At 39.4% G+C, this 21,234-nt stretch overlaps 1 protein-coding gene and 3 non-coding genes across 4 annotated transcripts; all 4 read left to right on the forward strand.

Annotated features, from left to right (window-relative positions):
* The first annotated feature begins 71 nt into the window (after positions 1 to 71).
* Positions 72 to 21,155, forward strand: acin1b (apoptotic chromatin condensation inducer 1b). The gene is made up of 17 exons (XM_056268646.1): positions 72 to 247; positions 1,195 to 1,260; positions 1,908 to 2,019; positions 2,482 to 2,555; positions 3,625 to 5,157; positions 5,435 to 5,490; positions 12,702 to 12,837; positions 15,212 to 15,257; positions 16,357 to 16,484; positions 16,738 to 16,893; positions 17,151 to 17,310; positions 17,399 to 17,544; positions 17,773 to 17,880; positions 18,422 to 18,529; positions 18,663 to 19,008; positions 19,096 to 19,193; positions 19,275 to 21,155. Exons 1-17 carry the CDS (start codon positions 110 to 112, stop codon positions 19,611 to 19,613), a joined length of 3,750 nt encoding a protein of 1,249 aa, XP_056124621.1. The 5' UTR covers positions 72 to 109; the 3' UTR covers positions 19,614 to 21,155.
* LOC130102752 (small nucleolar RNA U6-53/MBII-28) lies at positions 2,146 to 2,247 on the forward strand. The gene has a single exon (XR_008809281.1). It is a non-coding gene; the product is annotated as a small nucleolar RNA U6-53/MBII-28 (small nucleolar RNA).
* On the forward strand, positions 3,384 to 3,496 carry LOC130102750 (small nucleolar RNA U6-53/MBII-28). The gene has a single exon (XR_008809280.1). It is a non-coding gene; the product is annotated as a small nucleolar RNA U6-53/MBII-28 (small nucleolar RNA).
* LOC130102753 (small nucleolar RNA U6-53/MBII-28) lies at positions 5,230 to 5,341 on the forward strand. Its single transcript, XR_008809282.1, has one exon. It is a non-coding gene; the product is annotated as a small nucleolar RNA U6-53/MBII-28 (small nucleolar RNA).
* Positions 21,156 to 21,234: the final 79 nt, after the last annotated feature.

Below are 21,234 nucleotides of genomic sequence, written 5' to 3' on the forward strand. Positions count from 1 at the left end.
TGCGCATGTTTTTATATTTGCCCGGCTCTCTCTTCCGGAGATCAGCGAGCGGTGACGCGCAGTGTGCTCGTGCACGGCCCCAGAAGTTCGAGCGCTCGGGTGAAGCAAAATGGCGGAAAGCGAGGATGTTACGTTAGACGGCAAACCGCTTCATTCGCTTCGTGTGGCGGATTTAAAAACCGCCCTGGAGCAAAGAGGACTCGCCAAAAGTGGACAGAAAAATGCACTTATTAAAAGGCTGAAAGGGGTGAGTTTGGTTAAAGGGCGGGCTTTTAATACCGTGCGCTTACTGTCAAGTTGAGCTGAAGACGAGACCCGACAGACAGGCCAAGTATCGGTGCTTCGAGAGCGGGAATGTTTGTCGAGTGCATATGGAGTTTGGATCGTTTACCGCTTCGCACAGCAGGTTTTTTCTATAATTTTGCAGTTATAACACGTAACTTATATAATACAGATGTATTCTAAACAGTCTGGGTCATGACAAGCCGAGGTCTCAGAGTTGACATCGTGCCCGCGCGTCGTATGTTTGTAGTTGGGGGCGCGCTTGTCAGTCTCATGTGATGTATGCGCGTGGACACTTGCACAACATTTATAAACATGGCCATTTGTTTCTAGTTACTAGATGAAAACAAAAATGGTAAACACCCTCATTAATTCAGTTTGGGCGATTTCCATGGGCTATTTCTATGTAAATCACACAAGTAATTTGGTTTTAAATACGGCGTTTTAGGAGAATATTTCACACTTCTTTCCCTCGTTCAAATCGCATTAACGTGAGAGATTTTTTCTTTCAGTCCCTGTTTTCCATCGACAATTAGCGTAACGACCGGTAAACTGTCAGATTAACGGAGTCATCCGCTAAGTATGCGCTAACGTAGTGAATAATTTGAAAGGCTAATGCCACTCCCACCCGTAATATAAACACTTCATTCAGCCATCCTAAACACTCATTTGAATCAAGTCGCAAGCAGTCATGTGGTGCTGGTCGGGTGAGTGAGATATTTATGGGAACTGTCGGAGCATTTCTTTATATGAACACTATTAAATGGGTTTGTATCTCAAGCAACACGCTTGATCAGATTTAAGAACCTAAACAGAGCGTTTGCCATACAAAAACTGTTTTTGTTTCTTGAGTGTGCCTGGAATTTTTTCTATAGCTGTATTTTAAATGTGCAATCTGCTGTGTTTGTGAAGGCTCTTATGTTGGAGAATCTCCAACGAACATCAACCCATCACATTGGTCTTCAGCCCAACTCTCAGGTAAGAGATTTTTTACCTTTTTTTTTCTCATTGATATATTTGTCTAAATTATCAACATGATCAAATCTTTGCTAAAAACACAATATACCACATGCCACCTTCTTTCTGATAGTTCATACTTTTTAGTAAGTTTTGTTTACATGTTCAGTGAAATATTTCATTATTGTTATAAAGTAAACATCAGAATAACTTTTATACTAGTACTAATATTAATATGATATAATTAATAGGAATATGTTTTCTGGTCTAAAAAGCAGCTTGAGTTTACTTGATTATCCATAAAAAAAAATTAAAGAAAAAAGACATTGCGAGATATATCTTTATATGCATTCTCCACCAAATTGCATATTTTTGTTCAGGTTTAGCCTCTTACTAAATGTAGGTGTTTTTTCCTCCTTGAGTATAAGCTCCATATTCTCACTATATATCATACTTTATGGACAATAAAAGCCTGATGCATCAAATAAACTGCTCCATAAAAAAACAACATATATTAACCCTGTAAAGCCTGACATATTAAATAATACTCTGAAAAAATCTAAGGAAGTATGTTGAATAATAAAATCAAAAATCTGGAGCTTATTGGCTCCAGCAGTTGTAAATGAGATGACCTTGATTGGAGTGTGCTTTCTCTTTATGTATTTCAGATTGGGGAGGAGATGAGTCAGAACAGCTTTATAAAGCAGTACCTGGCAAAACAGCAGGAGCTTCTCCGACAGAGACTGGAGAGAGAAGCCCGGGAGGCCACCGAGGCAGATGGTAAGCAGACCCACACGTACATATATACACACAGGTTATAACACTGACTTGACTACACCATCTGTGCAGGCATTCTCAACATACAGTGATGCATAATGTTTAAAGTCTCATACACTCATTTAGTATTTCCAGTGATGAGCCTGCCATGCTAATACTGATGCACCAGTGTTTGTCTGGGTGTACATGAGTTAACTTGACTTCTCACACTTGCAGTGTGCTCTGAGGAAATACTAGGTGGTTTTCAGTGCCATTAAACAGTCATACTCTTTGTTTGCTGCTTATTAGATTACGTTTCTTCACCTGTACATTATTGTTGCTGTGCACTCATGGCTTTCATAGGGACTTTGACTTTCACCTAAGCTTATGCTTGCATTTTATTTTCAGACTCTTTAGTTTGTAAGATACTTTTTTTTTCTCCTTCAATAAGCTTAATTCACGACCGTTGCAATATGTTGCTTTCAGAGAAACAGAGTTCTGCTGGCCCTGAGGAGGATGACCACATGTCGAAGGGTAGCACTTCCTTTCTCCCAGAGAAGGTAAGAAGCTAGTCTTTGTACAAAAGTGCCTTTAAATGTTTGCACAAAGTAAACCTTTATTTGGTGTAGTACATTTGTGACTGCTGTCAGATTTATTTGATCAGCAAATACACAAACTGATTTTTTTGTTATAAATAATTTACTAGGGCCAGATACTGGCTCAGATTTTTCAATTTGATTCGTAAGCTCTAGATTCGATTCGATTCTAGTTATATTTTAGTTACAATGTCAAAAGGCCTGTTTGTATACATTCTAACATTCATTTGAAATCAATCTATGACCGCTTTGATTGTTTGGGGTCAGTATGATTTTTTTGTGTGTGTAAGAAATTTTATAGATTTATTCAGCAAGTATGCATTAAATTGATCAAAAAAGACAAAGACATAATGTTACAAATGATTTCTATTGTATATAAATGCTGGTTTTTTAAACTTCCTATTCCATAAAAAAATCCAGAAAAATATGTATCATGTTTTCCACACTGCAGTAATGGCTGCTGAAAATTCATCTTGACCATCACAGGAATAAATAACATTTTAATTTGTACTAATATTTCACAGTATTAATTTTTTTATTTGATATTTTTGATCAAATAAACACAGCCTTAAGCATAAAAGAGAAAAACATCTTAAGATAAAATCTTACCAACCCTAAACTTTTGAACAGTACTGTACATTTGCATATTTTAAAATATTTTCAAGTAATTTCAATAGAGAGAGAAGTAGCCTGCTATGACAACATTGATTTTCTATGAGAGCGGTCAGAATTAATAGCCCATACATTCAATCAGGTAAAAGCGGTAGTGAGTCTTACATACTCATGTTGTGCTTCCAATGATGAGCCTGCCATGCTAATACTGATGCACCAGAGTTTGACTCTGTCTCTCTGGGTGTAAGTGAGTTCAACTGAATTTCTCACACTTGCAGTGTGCTCTGAGGAAATAGTAGGCAGCTTTCATTTAATGTCAAGCAATCGTATTCGTTTGGCTTATTATATTATTACTAATGCATAACTAATTACAAATTGTGCCTGTGTATGTGTTTAATATTTAATTTACAATGTTTTCCAGCATCACATCGGAAGCATTCATCTGTCTGTAAACCAGGCGGGTGGAGGAGGGTTGCCGCAGGACCCCGGGTTAATGGGATCACACAGGTTGGATACAGGCCCTGTTCCTGTGTCTCAAGAATCACCTGACACTAAAGCTGGGAGGATCTGGCATCCTTCGTTCCTCCCCGGCCACGAGGAGGTCGCAACACCCTCCCCTCCACGAGCAGTTGCCTCCTTGTCTGTGCGCGTGGTTGGACAACCAGAGCGTCAAGGCCTGCCAATCATGATGCCCCGTTCCCAAGAGAGAGAGGGAACAGCGCCGGTTGAAGCAGGTCCTGCCCATTCAGTGTTGCAGCTCAGCCGTTCTGCAGGGGCCGCAGCTTGTTCTCAAGTTGATAGCAATGATGATGACGAGGATGATGATGATGATGACAGTGGCGATAATGATGAATGGGGCCCTTCCTCACATGGGAAAAAGGACCTCCGGGCTCCTCCGGTACACCCTCCAGCTGCAGCTGCAGCCCCCCAAAGATCCCGTCGAAAGCTTCAGCCCCCACAACACATCCCTCCCCAGCCTCAACCAATCCACCAGGCGCCTCTGCAGCTCCGTCAACCCACTCCTCCCCCATCACCACCTCCAGAGCTGTCTTTCCCACTACCTGACACTCCCAAACAGAGCCCACATGACCAAGATGAACCAGCCGGCATAGCAGAAGATGCTGCTCCAGGGGCAGGAATGGTCTCTCCTCCATCCCTCAAAAGACAGGAGTCCAGCTCCAGTTCTAGATCCAGCAGCCCAGAACCCCCATCCACACGGAGACCTGGTCCCCTTAGCCTGCTGGTCCGAAAAATGGAGTCTGAGGGCGTGTTTGGTGCACTGAAGGTAGGGATGGAAGGAGAAGGAGAAATGGAAGTTGAAGTGCAGGAGGGTGGTAAACCAGCAGCACAAGACTCCGCTCAGCAGCTTCTCGGGTCAGAGGTGTCCATATCAGTACCCACAATGACCCCGGCTCAACATGATGCTCAAGATTCTGAGTTGGAGAAAGAGAAAGATGAGGAGAAAGAAAATAAGAAAGCAGATGAGACCTCTGCACCATTCCGTTTGACATCACCCACAACTTTCCCACCTAGGAGAAAACCAATTTTCTCAGAGGTCCCACCACCTGAGTCACTTAAGTCACCCTCCAAACCTCAGGTGTCAGTCCTCACCACAGGGCCAAAGGGCTCTGAAGACATTGCTATGGAGATAGAGGCCTCTACAGCAATGGCTGAATCAAAACATAAGGGGGTCAAACAAATGAAGGTTCTGGAGAAAGAGGCACCTAAACAGTCACTTAAACCAGCAGAAGCAAGTAAAAAGGCCCTAAAATCGCCACACGCTACTAAAGAAGGAGAAATAGATAAAAAAAGAGAAAGTTCACTGAGAGAAAAATCTCCTGGACGACGCACATCAAGTCAGTCATCATCATCTGACACCGATTCAGAATCATCATCTTCTCGTTCTTCAAGCTCTCCTTCACAGGAAAAGTCTAACCCACCCAGCCGAAAGAAGGTGAGTAATTGTCCTATTTACACATCAGACCTATGGTTTTTAATTTTGTTGGTTAATTCTGCCTTTGGTGTGTTTTGATGAGGAACCTGCCATGCTAATACTGATGCACCAGTCTGACTTGTGTCTCTCTGGGTGTACATGAGTTCAGCACGACTTCTCACACTCATAGTGTGATCTGAAGACCAACACAAAGGATATTTGTTCAAATAATCAATAAAAAAGTACATAATGGAGTGAATTCACTGTAAATATGATCTTTGATGATATTGTCTTCTAGGATGAGAAAGAGAAAAGAAGAGATGTTGAAGAAAAAAAGAAGGCTCAGTCTTTCAGGTCAGCAAAGTATTTCATTGACACTACATGTACATGTACAAAACACAATGCAAAAATTTATATTTAATTTTTTAATGAGCTTTAAACAATAAACACAATAAAATGAAACCATTAAGATGCATTCTCAGACACAATATAATTTTTTTAATCTTTCTGATCTTGCTGTATCTCTTTTTTGAAGTACTTACAGAATGTAACGTTAAAATGTTTTTTTGAAGTATGCACAACATATTTATTCTCTGTAATATATATATATATATATATATATATATATATATATATATTTTATTTTATTTTTATCCATCAAGCTCAAATAACTGAAAAATTTACAGAAATTCACTGGTCAAACAGTGGGAAATCCTTGTCATTCAAGTTACAAGCATTCCTTATTGTCTTTCACATCTCATTGAATTATCTCATAACCTTTGTCTTCCCTTTGACCTCTTTGGAATCAGAGAAATTTGTCTTAATGCAGGACCACCCACCATGTGTCAGCTCAGAAATGCATGAGCTCAAACTCTTCCGTCTGTTGTCATGCATAGTTTAGTGAGATTGCTCATTTGCTCTCATTCAGTGCTTTCCCACCAGGACATCCAGCAGATGGAGACCCTCTCTTCATCATTTACTCGCCCTCATGTCGTTTCAAACCCGTAAGATTTTGTTTATCTTCGAAACACAAATAAAGAAATTTTAAATGAAATCTGAGAGATTTCTGTCCCTCCAATTGACAGTCTATGCAACTGACACTTTGTCACTTCAATAAGTTTATAAAGAGATTGTAAAACTATCCAAATTAATTGAGAGGGTTTAGTCGAAATTTCCAAAGAGACTCGCTCGCTTTATATGATGAACAGATTGTATTTAGGCTTTAACTCACATATAAACATTGATCAGTGAACCGTACTTGCCTGACGCACGAGAACAAACCTCTTTGAATCTCAAACGTGCTGTTTAACACACGATAATGAACCTCATTGGTTCTTGCACGTCTCTCAGCTTTTGTTTACCATATCTGATGTGTGTTGTTGAATGTTTATAAGTGAATAAAAGCCTAAATTCAATCTGTTCATCATATAATGCAATAGTGTCTCTTCAGAAAATTTGGACTAAACCGCTCAATTCATGGGTTAGTTTTACGATCTCTTTATGAACATTTTCAAAGTGTCAAAGTGATAGTTGCTTTGACTGTCAATGGAGGGACAGAAAGCTCTCAGATTTAATTAAAATATCTTCATTTGTGTTTCAAACATGAACAAAAGTCTGACTGGTTTGGAATGACATGAGGGTGAGTAAAAAATGACAGAACTTTCATTTTTGGGTGAACTAACCCTTTAATGCTATATTAAGTAATGTGTTGGATAGTTTTAATAATGCAGTGAGGAGAGCTGTGAGATTTTATGAAGAAAATACTGAATAATGGTTATTGTTGTGTAGTTTTGTAAGAAGGACTACAATAATTCATTCTGACAAATAATTAGAAATGAAACCAAAAACATCCTAATAAACTTCTCATTGTATATATACTAGAAATGTTTTTAGATTCCGGGGGTTGTATTACAAGAGTTCTACAGTGACACTAGAAAGTTAGAAATTTCTGTACTTCATCAAAAAGTGTTAGAACTAAATAGAGAGAACCTGATAAAAACAAATAAGTGCAAATTAACAATGTATTATGTATTAAGCAAAATTATCTGAGAGTGTAAAAGTATGTGATCCTTTACTTTCAGTATCTAGTGTAATCTTTTTTAGCAGCAGAATGGCAACCACACGTTTCCAGTGTGGATCAGTCCTGCACATTATCAGTTTGGAGGAAATTTAGCCAGTTCTTCTATACAACACTGTTTAACTCTTCCTTGCATGAATTACTTGAATATCTTCCTATTTTATCTAAATAGGCTGGACCTAAACCCATTTAGAAATAGCTTTGCAACCTTTTCCAGCCAAGCAAGCATCAACTTTTTTTTAAACGATTCTCTTGGATAATTGGTCAATAAAAAGGTGGAAAATGCTAACATTTGTGTATTATTTGTTTAACTGGATTCTCTTAATCTAGTTGGATGAAGAATCAGATAACAACTAAAGTAAAATGTATGCATAAATAAATAAATCTTAAAGGGATAGTTCTCAAAAAAATATTCTAAATTCTGCCATTTTACCTTAATCTCATGTGGTTCAAAATCTGTATGATTTTCGTTTTCTGTGGAACATTAAAGAATAAATGTCTGTATTTTCGGGTTGGTTACCAGCAGTCTTCAAAATATCATCTTTTGAGCTCTGCAGAAGAAAGTAAGTCATACAGGTTTTGGTTTTGAACCACCTGAGCCTGATAGCTTTTTTTCGTCAACTATCCCTTTAAGGGTTCACAAACGTAATCTTTCTGTTAGTTCTGTTCATTTGCTAGAAACGTACTATACAGTCTTATCCAAATAATTTTTGTTGACTGTTTTGATGTGAAATGTAAGGGCGGTTGTATTTTTAATCAGGCGTTCTATGTGACAACCTATCAACCGGCGTGGCCTTGGAGGAGGGGTCCTGCTTGTACTCCTCACACTTCCCCCAGCACTGCTCAATATGGCTGCTCTGTGAGCGCCGCCGTGACTATACCGACGCATTGCACAAGAGAGAAAAAAACACAGCTTTGCAGCGCGTCCGCTTCTCACATTTCTTCCTACGCATCTGTGACCGGCAGAACCGGTATAGAATCGGTCGTCGCGGTCCAGGTTACAGCCTGACATTATGCTGTCGGACGGCAACAAAAACGGGTAAGGGTTGAGACGAGAGAGAGAGAGTGGGAGAGGTGGTTTCTAGAAATACCCTACGGCGCTAGGTTGGCACATCGTTAAGGTGATAGATATTTATATTATGGTCATGATCGATCGAGCGATTGTGTTTATACGGTGGTCCCTGTACTATCTTTAGTTAAATGTGCATCGAAACATCATTTTATCTTTAGTGCTGTCTCGAAATGCGGGCTTGGCTGCGTTTTAAAACCCAGTGATCTGCCTACCAATATAGTATTTTTGGCGTCGTCATGATCGAATTGAATTAGATGCCGCATATGATGTCCAAAAATGCTTATATGGTATCTCATTGGGGTTATAAACGCAGACGTTTTCGTCATGATGTTGGGGGAAGGGGTTCTTGTTCGGGCACTTGGGTTCTTTAAAGGATGTGGGCAATTCTCTGGCATTTTTAATCACTAGAGATGCATGTAGTGTTTAATTAGTAATGGAGATACCCGTGTCCACGATTGCATGTATGAAAAGGATTTCAGCATCTCATGTTATGAATAAAACAATGTTAACTCGGCTTGCATTTCACTCAAATCCATTTAACAGCGTAGCTATTTATGTAAGCAGTTAGGTGTAGTGTAAGTGTTGCTTGGCGCTTGATATTGTGGTAAGGAAACACTAAGAATGATCCATAGTTAAAATTCTTATGCTTAAAGTTAAGTGATCCAAATATTACCACATAGATCTCTGTATTGGGTTTCAACTATTTTGCTTGAAGGAAAGCAAATCCTAAGCATGGTGTTCATATGCTAGTTATTGAAAGTCCTCAGGAAGAAAAGGGATGCATCCTAGTGTCCAATTCTGTATATGAATAATATTTTTAGTCAGTAACAGTTTAACGAATAATAATCTCTTCAGACTAAGTGTCTTACTGCAAGGAAAATGAACTCTGGGTCCACTGTAGTTACGTTTGAGGCGGTCTTTCAGGTTTTCCTCTTGGTCCTTGCCAGCTTTGCATTCATGTGTAAATGCTAAGTATTCCAAGCGCTTGGCTTTTTTGTCCACGGGGGATCTAGCTACCCGTCCCCCTTCCCCTCAGCATGTGTTGACTGCTTTAATACAAAGGGAAAGGGTTGTGCTCAGAGAACCCAGAGGCAGTTTTTCCCTCCTCGGAGCAAATGGCATCAGGGCTGTGTTGTCTCTGGAGACCACGGTGCCAAGGTGTGCTGCACAGGTGTATGTTTATGTGTGTGAGAGAGGGATTGGTTATCTATAGAACAATGAATGCGATTGAATCCCCTGTAGGAATTGGAATGTCAGGAGCCGGTTAATCTGTTCCCCTGCCAGTGCTTTGTTTGCCACGGTTTAAATTTGTTATATCAAAAGTGTTGCATACGATACACAGTCAAATCTGAACACTATGGTATGTGGTTAATCGTTTTTTTTTTTTTGTTGTGAGAGCTAATGGTGGCTCATGAATGTACACTATTCAAAAGTTTGAGGCTGGTAAGATTTTTTTAAATGTTATTGAGAGAAGTCTCTTATGCACACCAAGGCTGCATTTATTATATTACAAATACAGTAAAACAGCAATAATACTGTGGAATATTACCATTTAAAAAAAACTATTTTCTTATTTTAAAATGTAATTTATTCCTGTGATGTGAAACTGAATTTTCAGCATCATTACTCCAAGTCATTCTAATATGCTGATTTGCTGCTCTGGAAACATTTCTTATTATCAATGTTGAAAACAGTTGTGCTGCTTAATATTTTTGTGGAAACCGTGATGACCCTCAGTAATGACTTTGATGAAGCCCTGGGAAGTTTTCATGAGAGGGCGTGCACACTTATGTGGTGGAAAATTCAATGCCAACAAAGCGAATATTTGTAACCAAGCAACCGTTCACTTGATTTTTATTAGAACTTAACAAGGTGAGTGGACTTTGTATGGCAAAGCATGACAATTTTAATGCATCAATGACATAGTTATAAATGTACTGAGATTCGTATGCAATGCATAGTGGTTTCATGAATCAGATTTTTTTTTATCCGACTCACCGCTGCACGCATGTTACATCAAGTATACTTAAATTTATCTTCCTTTTAATTCATCTGTTTGCAGTTGTATTTCCTCTCAGGCTGTACAATTCAGTACTACAGATAACTCATAATTCACACAAATTTAATTTGTGTATTATTTAAAGGATTAGTTCACTTTTAAAAAAACTTTTGCTGATAATTTACTCACCCCCATGTCATCCAAGATGTCCATGTCTTTCTTTCTTCAGTCGAAAAGAAATTAAGGTTTTTGATGAAAACATTCTAGGATTTTTCTCCATATAATGCACTTTACTGGGTACCAAACGGTTCAAGGTCCAAATGACAATTTCAGTGCAGCTTCAAAGGGCTTTAAACGATACCAGACGATGAATATGGGTCTTATCTAGCGAAACGATCGATCATTTCAAAAATAAATAAAAAAGTTTAAGTTTTATAAGTACAAATGCTCGCCTTGCTATGTTCTGTGATTCGCGTTCGTGACTCTCCTTTTCGAACTCGTTCATCAAAATGAAAGAATCTTTTTTCGAGTCATTTCGCTCATTCAATGAACGAAATGACTCGGGGGGGGAAAAAAAAGATTTGTTAATTTTGATGAACGAGTTCAAACAGGAGATTCACGAACGCGAATCACAGAACATAGCAAGGCGAGCATTTGTACTTATAAAACTTTAACTTTTTTATTTATTTTTTAAATGATCGATCGTTTCGCTAGATAAGACCCTTATTCATCGTCTGGTATCGTTTAAAGCCCTTTGAAGCTGCACTGAAACGGTCATTTGGACCTTGAACCGTTTGGCTACCATTGAAGTCCATTTTATGGAGAAAAATCCTGGAATGTTTTCATCAAAAACCTTAATTTCTTTTCGACTGAAGAAAGAAAGACATGGACATCTTGGATGACATGGGGGTGAGTAAATTATCAGCAAAAGTTTTTTTTAAAGTGAACTAATCCTTTAAGTGTTTTAGGGCTGCAACAAACGATTATTTTGATAATCGATTAATCTAACGATTATTAGAACGATTAATCGACTAATCATCGATTATTTCGCAGACTAATCAGTAAGTTTGGAACGATTATTCAGCTTTTCCAATTAGTTAAAACATTGAGTTATACATATTCTAACTATAATATAAAAAAATAAAATCACTTCAGCTTTTGAAATAGTTGTTTTAATGAACTTTGAGCCAACTAAACAGGTCATTCTCTTTAAGTTTTCAGATTTCGGTCCAACTCAAATCACACACAAATGCTCTCTAAGCATTGTTTAATAGGCCCACTGCTTTTCTTAGAACTGAAACAGAAAAAGGGACATTTACTTCAGGACACAAAGAATGGTAAAATATTAATCTGCAAACAATTATTATAATTATAAAATTACAATCTTTTTTTACATGACAATTGAGCTGACAGAGACGTTCTCATTCACCTTTTAATTTATAGTATGATAAAGTAACTGCCATGATATTCTTCCTATATCATAGGAAGGATATAACATCTCGTTTTGTAAGTCTTCATGATTATTGAACAAAATACAGGCAAGTGATAAGACTATAATAATACCTAATATACTAATAGTGTTACAATAATAAAAACAGCCCTGACTCCTAAGCTCGATCAAGCTTTATTCTATGCAAAATAAGTCATCACATTACTGTAATATATTACTATTGATAATATTATTACTATTATTAGTAGTATTGCATTCTCTTATAAAGAGAGATTTACCGCTGGTTAGTAACGTTAAGCTCCAGCTGGAGAACACTCACTTCTCACCGGCTCCTCTTTTGCCGGGATATTTCCTCTTGCACTCCAGCATGCATGTTGTGCTCCCGTGAAAAGCAAGTTCCGCCTTGCATGTATTGCACACGACAGCATTCTTGATTTGAAGTTTTGTGAAACTTTCCCAAACCTAAACCTTGCTAGTTCGGATTCGTTTGCACTGTCATAATTCGCGCTGTGTTTTCTCCTACCGCAATAGCATTTGTAAGGGCTGCACTACACTAGCGCTACAGCGCCGTAGCGGTCAAATCGCGATATTGCAGGCCCTTACATTAAGACACGTGAGATCAAACGACTACTCGACAACAAAGATATTTGTTGACAAATATTTATTGTCGACGTTGTCGACAACGTCGACTAATCGTTGCAGCCCTAAAGTGTGTATACGGGCCTTGGTTAATGACAATATGGAAGTGTTGTATTGGTTTTTCCCTCCCAATGTTTGCAAGTTTTCTGACTGTGGTTGAAAGATATCTTGTTGTATGTAGGCCTATGTGTGTAATGCTGGATGTGAGAGTCATTTAGCCAGGCAGTTATTTATAGGTGGAGTGACCCAGATCAAGCAGCCTCAGCCCCCTTACCCCTTACTCTCTTTCTGTCTCTCTTTCTCTTGTTCACTGACTCTTTTTCTCTAGGGAGGTAAAGCAGGAAGCTCTCTCTGAGCCTGCAGGCCAAGTTGCTATGGAGCTGGAGGGCCGCTCGCATTCAGAGAGTGCTATGCAACAGTCTGACCAACAGGGGGCAGAATCAAGCGACTCCCACCCCGAGGAGGTAAGAAGGCCCACAGAACGAAGACCCAGTGGAAACTATAACCCTGAAATATGACAAGGGGATAACTGAAGTTTGTGAGGCAGTTCTAGCTGAACCTTTAAAAGCCAAAGTGATCTCAAATTGTCATCTTTCTTCAGATTCAGTTCAGGATTGGATATTAGATTACTGTTACCATTGTTTCATTTAACTCCGTAGCAGCAGCTGTAGCAATGTCTGGGGGATGTGGATGGCTAATAATGTGTGAAATTAGAAACAGAGTAGGTCATTGCGTGTGTGAGAGGGAATGAATCAGTGCTAATTTTAGATGGGCGTTTTACATTTTTTTATTAAATATAAATCTTTTTGTAGCTTAGAAGATTTTTAGATGGGTTGGAGTGGTCAACTAGTTGTCCATTGACCAGATAGTAGATTGAGGTCAGCAATTTTTACTTATTTTACTGTCAATATTTTTAGAAGTGGTACTTTAGAGAAGTTTAGAGATGCTTCTTGCAATCTCCATCTGATAATCCTCTTGAAAAGTTACATCTCTAAATTAATCACTTTTTATAAAACAATCCCCTTTTTCATATATTGTGCCATTGTGTATTTGAGTTGTAGGGAGCCGATGATAGACCCTGGCAACATGTAGTTAGAGATGTAGGCTCTCTCTGTCTTCTCTCCCTTTTTTCCTGCTATTTCTATCTCTCTGCCACTCTGTCTTTTGCTCTTGTTCCCTTTCTCTTTTTATCTCTGGATCTGGTAGTATGACTGTTATGTGGTTTAAAATCCCATTGATTGCTTTGTTGTGAAGGTGCCCTCCCCTCTTCCATTGCTCATACTGGTACCTGCATACTGCCACCACCTCTTCTCCTCTACCACCTCCATCACCTGCCCCGCTATGCCCAAGCGTCTCGGCTGTACCTGAGCTAGGCCCCCAGAGTCGCCACTGCACACTTAGCCTGACGGAACCTGCCGGATCATTGGCCACTACCTCGTCATACAAAACTGATGTGGCCTCCTGATGGAACTGCTTAAGAGAAGCCAAAATAGCTGGTCAGCTGGAGGTGTCAGTCGTATTTGTGGAAAACAAAGAATGCTGCTCACCAACAAAGACATTTTTCAAAGTGTGAATGCTAACCAAACACAAACATCAGATGGACTTCTGTCATCATGATGGGAACAGTCTTGACGCCTCCTGCTATTTTCACTCACACTTTAGTACTTGAATGAACTGATATCTGCACAGACTCTACACAAACACCTGCTGCTTCTCACATGCCCGTGGACTGATCTCAGAGAGTCGAGCAGTCTGAGATAATGAAGCGATGCTTATGGACTAATCACTGGATTAACTACCAACTATTTTTCCTGTCATTATTCAGTTTGTCAACAGCCATGCAGCATTAATACAAATGGACTTACTGGGATATTTCAAAGAACTTTATGCTTCAGTCTGACAAAATAACCTTCCCAGAAAATTCTCAGATAAACTTGTGGACAGCATGAGACCCTTTGCAAAACGTTGAAAAGGAAACCATCTTTATGTGTCACACCATGTGTACAAAGGACTTTCAGTTTATGCAGGTGATAAAATGCTGTGACAGATTGCTACCAGTATTTTGGCTTATCAAACATCATGTGATTCTCGTTGGTTTGTAATGAGGATGGCCAGTGAGGCCACCACAGCCAGTGAGGACACCGGGAGTTTTTTGCCATGCTTCCGGTGCTTCCTGAACACTCGACAACTTAAAAGACTTTCAAAGACCATTGGGATCACAAATCCCACCACAAGAGAAAAAAAAAACATTGAAAATCATTGAAACAAAGTGCAGTTCCTGTCAGCCGGCCAATCAGCACACTCAATTGTGATCGTATCTCGCCCTCACTTCTCAGCCTCCTCTGATTGGACCTTTGTTGCCTAGATACAGTGCACACTGCTGTGCGGTTGGGCCATAGCCAAGCCAGAGAGGAATCAGGTGTCAATGGTACCAGGAAAACCCTTTTTCCCAAGATGTATTTGTTTTTAAATAACTTAGTGGAAAGAAGGTTTTTTGCTTTGTTAATGATGAGGTTAGAGGGTGTTGGTAATCCTGTACTTTACAGCACATATGGGAAAGTAGGGACATTTAATAAAGCATTTGTTAGCTAAAGTTATGTTAAAGTAAAAACTAAATCTATGTAGGGGACTTTTAAATCCAGAAACAGTTTATAATAATGGTGGGATTCTCAAAGCAACTGTACGTTATTGGTGTAACTGATAGCTGTGCATCTGTTCTTCCCCCCTCTCCCTTTTCTCATTCCCCTCCTTTTCCCAATGTCTCTTTTGTCTGTTGTGTCTGTCTCTTCCTCCACACATCCACTGGGATCTTGTTTCTCCTCCTCTATTTCATTTCAGAGCTCCACTGCAAAATCGTTTGCTGCCCGAAAGATCTCCCTGAGCAGTAAGTGTCTTCAAAATGTTCATTTCTCTTATCCCTTGTCTACTGACAGGTTGCTGCAGCCCATTCTGTGCATTTCTCTTCTAATGGCGCTTTTCCATTACCAGTACCAGCTCGACTCGACTCGACTCGCCTTGGCTCGCCTCGACTCGGCTCGCTTTTCGCTCCGTTTTCCATTGCAGAAAGTACCGCCACAAATAGTACCCGGTCGTCATAGCGACGCATTTCGTTCCTCGTTGCCCCATCAAGCTCTCGCTGGATTCTCTCTTCGGCAACCAAACAAAGGAATGTCTGCACCTCCTCGTTTGACCACGGCGTATTCTTCCGAGTTGCCATAATAATAGTAGTAAGTTTAGTAACTATCTCTGGCCAAACTATTTAAAATACTCCATCTGGCGCGTGCAATGATGACGCAGATTCTCTGTGACCAATCAGCAGTCGGCATTGTTTTCACGTCACATTTTAGTATCGGCTTAGCTCGCCTCAGCTCGCTTGGAACCTCGCCGGAGGTGGTACGAAAAAAAGTACCCGAAAGCAGGTACAGGTACAACTTTTACACAGTGGAAAACCAAACAAAGGCGAGTCGAGTCGAGCCGAGCCGAGCCGAGCCGAGGCGAGCTGGTACTGTGTAGTGGAAAAGCGCCATAAGAAAAGTAACAATAGTCCCTGCGCTGCTTATTTAAACCTGCTGATCTAGAACCTTAACCAGTAACGGGTGGGATGCTGTCCGCACCAAGTACAGTTTTTAAAACAACAACTCTGACTTTAGTGATGCAAATTAAATTACGTTGCGGTTGCACCAAAAATCTATCTAACACATGATGTAGCTGTCCACTTTGAAAGCCGTGCATTGCAACATCATGTCTCTTTATTATGTTCAAATAACTGAATCATAATTGCATCTGTTAAATGTTTAACTTCTATATATTACATTAAATCCTGTTCTTACATGCTTAAAGAAGCTAAGTAAATTGCAGTACTATTCAAGTGAAAAGAGGGATTACAGTGTCAATTAGGAATTATGTTTCGCTATGCTCCTTTACCAGTCATTTACAGCTGGATCTGGTTGTGCAGTTTTGTGATTCATTTATCTTGGCACTAGGTAAAACCGAGATTGCATCATCCGAGTCAGAGCCTGTGGGCGGAGCCAGCAGGAAGAGAAGGTGGGGGTCTAGTACAGCAGTCACTGCCAAAAAGCCGTCAATCAGCATCACCACTGAATCGCTGAAGGTAAATTATCCAAGACCACTCCCACATGACCTTAGCAGATACGCAATGAATAACTACCTGTTTTTGACAGCCTTGCTGCTTGAATAAATTCAATGTTATAGGGTCAAAGTTTTATTTGATGAAAAGCTTAAATGTATAGACCATGTATAGTTTGGACAGAATTTAACTGAATATGGTTATCCGTTCTGTGCTTTAATAGTACTGCATAAAAGTATTTGACTTTTACGTGACTTAAAAATGGTCATCTTTACAGACACTGATTCCAGACATCAAGCCCCTACAGGAGGCGGTGGTCGAACTGCACCCAGACGAGAGCCGTCTCTCTGTGGATGAGGACTCATCCGGGCCTCGTGAGCGAGAGGAACCAGAAGAGGATCAGGGTCTCAAGATCAGACGCACAGTGACACAGGTGAGCACAGGCTTGTGACTGGTAGCTGACAAAACAAATGTTAAGGTTTGACTTAGTAGGTATAATATAGGAGGAACACCAGTGCTGAAGACTGCGGCACAATACTGCAGAATTAACTTTAGTCATTTTAAAGCGTTAAGTGACTTTAGGACTGAATCTTTTTATAGGAAAGCATTTTGTCATCGTCTTTAAAAGTTCATGTTTTGTCCCTGCCATTCAGTGAACTTTTTTTCTTGTCCCTTTAAACTTTGGTTCAGATTGTTCCATCTGATGGACATGAGAATGGGCAGAAAGAAATGGAGGATGATGATGATGAAGAAGAGCCGAAATGGACAGGAGGAGAGAAGGAAATACATAGGAAACAGGAGAGCTCCCCTGATGCTAGCATAGAAACACAGGAAGGTGATTCCAAGAAAGGTAATTCCTTAATTTGCTACTGTTATTCCCACATATCCTTATTTTTTTTACAAGCAAGATTATAATTGTTTTTATTTTCCTCTCTCAGTCACTCCCAATGATTCTTTGGTGCGGCGCTCCATCAGTCAGCAGAAATCAGGAGTGTCCATAACTATTGACGACCCCATTAGGACAGGTCGCCAGCTGTCTCCTCCTCGTGGAAAAACCTCCAAAATCATACACGTATGCAACCTGGTAAGCACCAGATGATGTTCATTTCACTGCTCAGTTTCTCACTGTAATGTAGGGATGTCTCAAATAAAATATTTTAAGAGTGTTAATAGTGCCACTGAACTGCTAAAAGCTTTAAAAGCTTTTTATGAGGAACATTATACTTCAGGGTCAGATTTCTTTTGTGTTATGGTGGAGACACTAAAAGTTTTGCTGATCTTTTGACTCCTGCTCTGAACCGTTTCTCTCTAGGTGCGACCCTTCACCTTAGGGCAGCTGAAGGAGTTGTTAAATCGGACTGGTACATTGGTGGAGGAGGGTTTCTGGATCGATAAGATCAAATCTCACTGCTATGTCACAGTAAGATTACTATATTTATTATTATTAAAGCTCATTATTATTATTATTTTTTGGGACCTCAAAGATTCAATTATGAAAAAATTATATTTCAAATAAATGCTTTTCTTTTGAAATTAATATTCATCAAAGAATCCTAAAAAATACGTGTTTCCACAAAAAATATAATAATGTTTTTAACATTGAAAATAATAAGAAATATTTCTTGAACACCAAATCAGCATATTAGGATAATTTCTGAAGGATCATGTGACATTGAAGACTGAAGTAAAATTCAGCTTTGCATCACAGGAATAAACCACATTTTCAAATATATTAAATAGAAAAGTTATTTTAATTTGTAATATTTCACAATATTAGTTTTTTTTTTTTTTTTTTTTTTTTTTTTATAAATCCTTAGTGAGCATAAGGGACAAAATCATAAAAAAAATCTTACTGACCAAACTTTTGAACGGTAGTGGATTTGTTTTATTCTGTATTGTTTATTTTTGCCCCCTGATGCATTAGTTTAGTTTAACCTTCCTTCTGTCATGTTCTATCTCAGTACTCCACTATAGAGGAAGCAGCGGCCACTCGAGAAGCACTGCATGGTGTGAAATGGCCTGCGAGTAATCCCAAAGTACTACGGGTGGATTTTTGCGAGCAGGATGAGGTCGGAACAGTTCGGCACAATTTGCTTCACTTGCTTTTATTGCTGTCACCATTCTCTTGTTATAATTTAGTCATTCTCATGTTGTTAATCAAACTTTGTATGCTTCTCATTTTGTGATTTCATCTGTGTCCAGTTGGACTTCCATAAAGGTATCGTGTCCAGTGACCGTGTAGGTCATGACCCTCAAGCCTCAGGCCGCCCTGCCGCACATCCGCCACTCCCACCTCCAAACCACGAAAAAGAGAAGGACCGAGAAAGAGAGCGAGACGGAGGGGCTACAGCTGTGAGAGACCAGTGGGCAGAGAGAGAAAGAGCGATGGAGAGGAGAGAGAGGACTCGTTCTGAGCGGGAGTGGGACCGGGATAAAGTGAAAGATTTCGGTAAGGAAGACCGAAACGACAAAACGAGAAGGTCTCGATCACGGGACCGAAGACGCAGAGAGAGAGGCAAGAGCAAAGAGAAGAGAGTGGAAAAGAAAGGTGAGGGAAACTAAATCTGGTCAAATGTTTACTGATCCATGTTTACCAATATATCTATCTTGATTTGACATTGTCTCCAATTTCCAGATAAACCAGAAGAACCTCCTGTAAAACTTCTTGATGACCTGTTCCACAAAACTAAAGCAGCTCCCTGTATATACTGGTTACCCCTCACAGATGAACAGGTCAGCATGACTTCCTCTAATCACATACAACCCTCAACTTCCCCCCCCCCCCCCTCAATTTAAGTCTTTGCTATTTTCCAGGCAACACAGAGAGCTCTGGAGCGTGCTGAGCGCAAAAAGGAGCGAGAGAAGAGGAGGCAGGAACTCCAGGAGGAAGAGGACAAAAAACGAGAAGAATGGAGGGGCAGAGCAAAAGGCCGTGACAGAGAGGGAGGGAACACAGGAGTACCAGGAGCAGGTGTTGTGAGACGTTCAACTGAGGGAGAGAGAGACAGAGGCAAGGAAAGAGAGAGAGAAAGAGGCAGAGAGGCAGAACAGAGGAGAGATGGCCACAGAGGCCGCGGTAGCGACTCCAAACCTGCAGGGGGCAGCAGACGCTCACAGAGCCGTAGCAGCCCCTCCAGAGACAGACGCCACTGAGTGTACAAGTGTGTTTGAGCGAGTGGATAAGTGTGAGAGGGATTTGTAAGATCAGAGTCATCAGCATGATGACATGCTCTAAGGACGATAAATGCCGGTCTTTTTCACTCATTAAAGGGATAGTCCAGACAAAAAGGAAAGTTTTGTCATTTACTCACCCTCACGCTCTTCCAAACCTGTATGACTTTCCTCTGCAGAAAAGATCATATTTTAAATGTTTCAGCTGTTTTTGTCTATCCAATAGAGTCAAAAACATTGAACCAACCCCACTGACTTTTATTGTATGGACAAAACTTTTTTTTTCTTTTTCTACTTCAAAATTCTACAGATTTCTTCTGTTCCATGCACAGGTTTGGAACAACAGTGATGGTCAGCAAATAACTGCATTTTCATTTTAAGTGAACTGTTCCTTTAACACTTCAGTCACTCAACACTGTTTTAGGTGAAACTTCTTTCTTTCTTTTTTTTTGTCTTCCCAAAAATCTCAAATGAATCAGGACTAATACGAATGAAGGGTCTGGTGAATGTTGTTTATTTTTAAAACTAATTAGGCTTGTGTATGTGTTTGTGTATCAGTGTGCTGTTTAAAGCTCACAAACACCAAAGTCAAGAGACTATCAATCATATTTTCCTTCTCTCCACCCCAAAGTCCTCGCTTGTATTTTTATTTATAGTTTAACTAGAGCCACTTTAGGCTAGAAGGTAGTTAAATCAGTGCATAATTATGGGACTTGAAATGCTGTATACAGATTCAATTAATATATTTCCAAATGGATGGAGAAAAAAAGTCCCCTGTCCAGATGTTTCAGCCACTGTTGTGAGTTAACCGAGCCAGTCCTGCTGTCGACGCTGATCTCGCATAAGATCTGATTTATTAAAGTAACTACTACTGATGTCCAATCCTATGAACCACACTGTAGATTCATTTGTTAGATTCTCATCTCCACCTTCGTCTGTTCTCTTCTTTCCCTGGTCTTATGAAGTTGTGTACTGTTCATCTCTGAATCAGACAAGGTATAAATTTAACCTTTGTAGAGAAGATAGCAAGAGGCCTTTTAATATTATTTTAATGTTTTAGTTTTGAAGATAAATTGCAAAATATTCTCTTTTTGGATTATTTTCTTTATGAATGTGCAGAATGTACAAAGACTAATAAAAAACGGAAGGACATTATTTTATTTTTTTTTTGCTTTTTTGATGTGTATTGAAGTTTTTTTCATTGATGCCAAGAATAATTGTGGCAATAACCAGCAGCAGTTGGAGATGATACAACACTCTATGAATTGCTAAAGTCAGCAGTGACGTTTACTGGTCCAGGTGTGGAAAAGATATTTTCTAAAAATGATGTTCAGATATTTTCATTACAGCTTGTCAACTGATTTTTCCAGACTTTGGAAATCCATTCTGTAGCAAATTAGTTTTTTCTTCTAGTTTTGCTCTAAAATATTCCTATATAACATTGTAAATATTGTTGCCTATATATTGTTCTTTTGAGTGTTTTCACAGGCTTAAAATTGAATACAAAACGGTGTGAAACGTCAAGTCTTTTGAGTCATTTCTACACTAAACAATTGTTTAAATCTAATCATTCAGACCAATAGCATTCAATTGAGAAATTACC

The sequence above is a fragment of the Rhinichthys klamathensis genome, unplaced genomic scaffold (genome assembly GCF_029890125.1).
Source record: "Rhinichthys klamathensis goyatoka isolate OS25496 unplaced genomic scaffold, OSU_Roscu_1.1 h1tg000275l_1, whole genome shotgun sequence".
NCBI lineage: Eukaryota > Metazoa > Chordata > Actinopteri > Cypriniformes > Leuciscidae > Rhinichthys > Rhinichthys klamathensis.

What these genes read in the sequence shown, in the direction of transcription:
- acin1b (XM_056268646.1), top strand. Translation starts at nt 110, where the DNA reads ATGGCGGAAAGCGAGGATGTTACGTTAGACGGCAAACCGCTTCATTCG. An exon ending in TCAGACGCACAGTGACACAG is followed by an intron (nt 16,894 to 17,150) that starts GTGAGCACAGGC and finishes ACTTTGGTTCAG; the next exon opens with ATTGTTCCATCTGATGGACA. An exon ending in AATCTCACTGCTATGTCACA is followed by an intron (nt 17,881 to 18,421) that starts GTAAGATTACTA and finishes GTTCTATCTCAG; the next exon opens with TACTCCACTATAGAGGAAGC.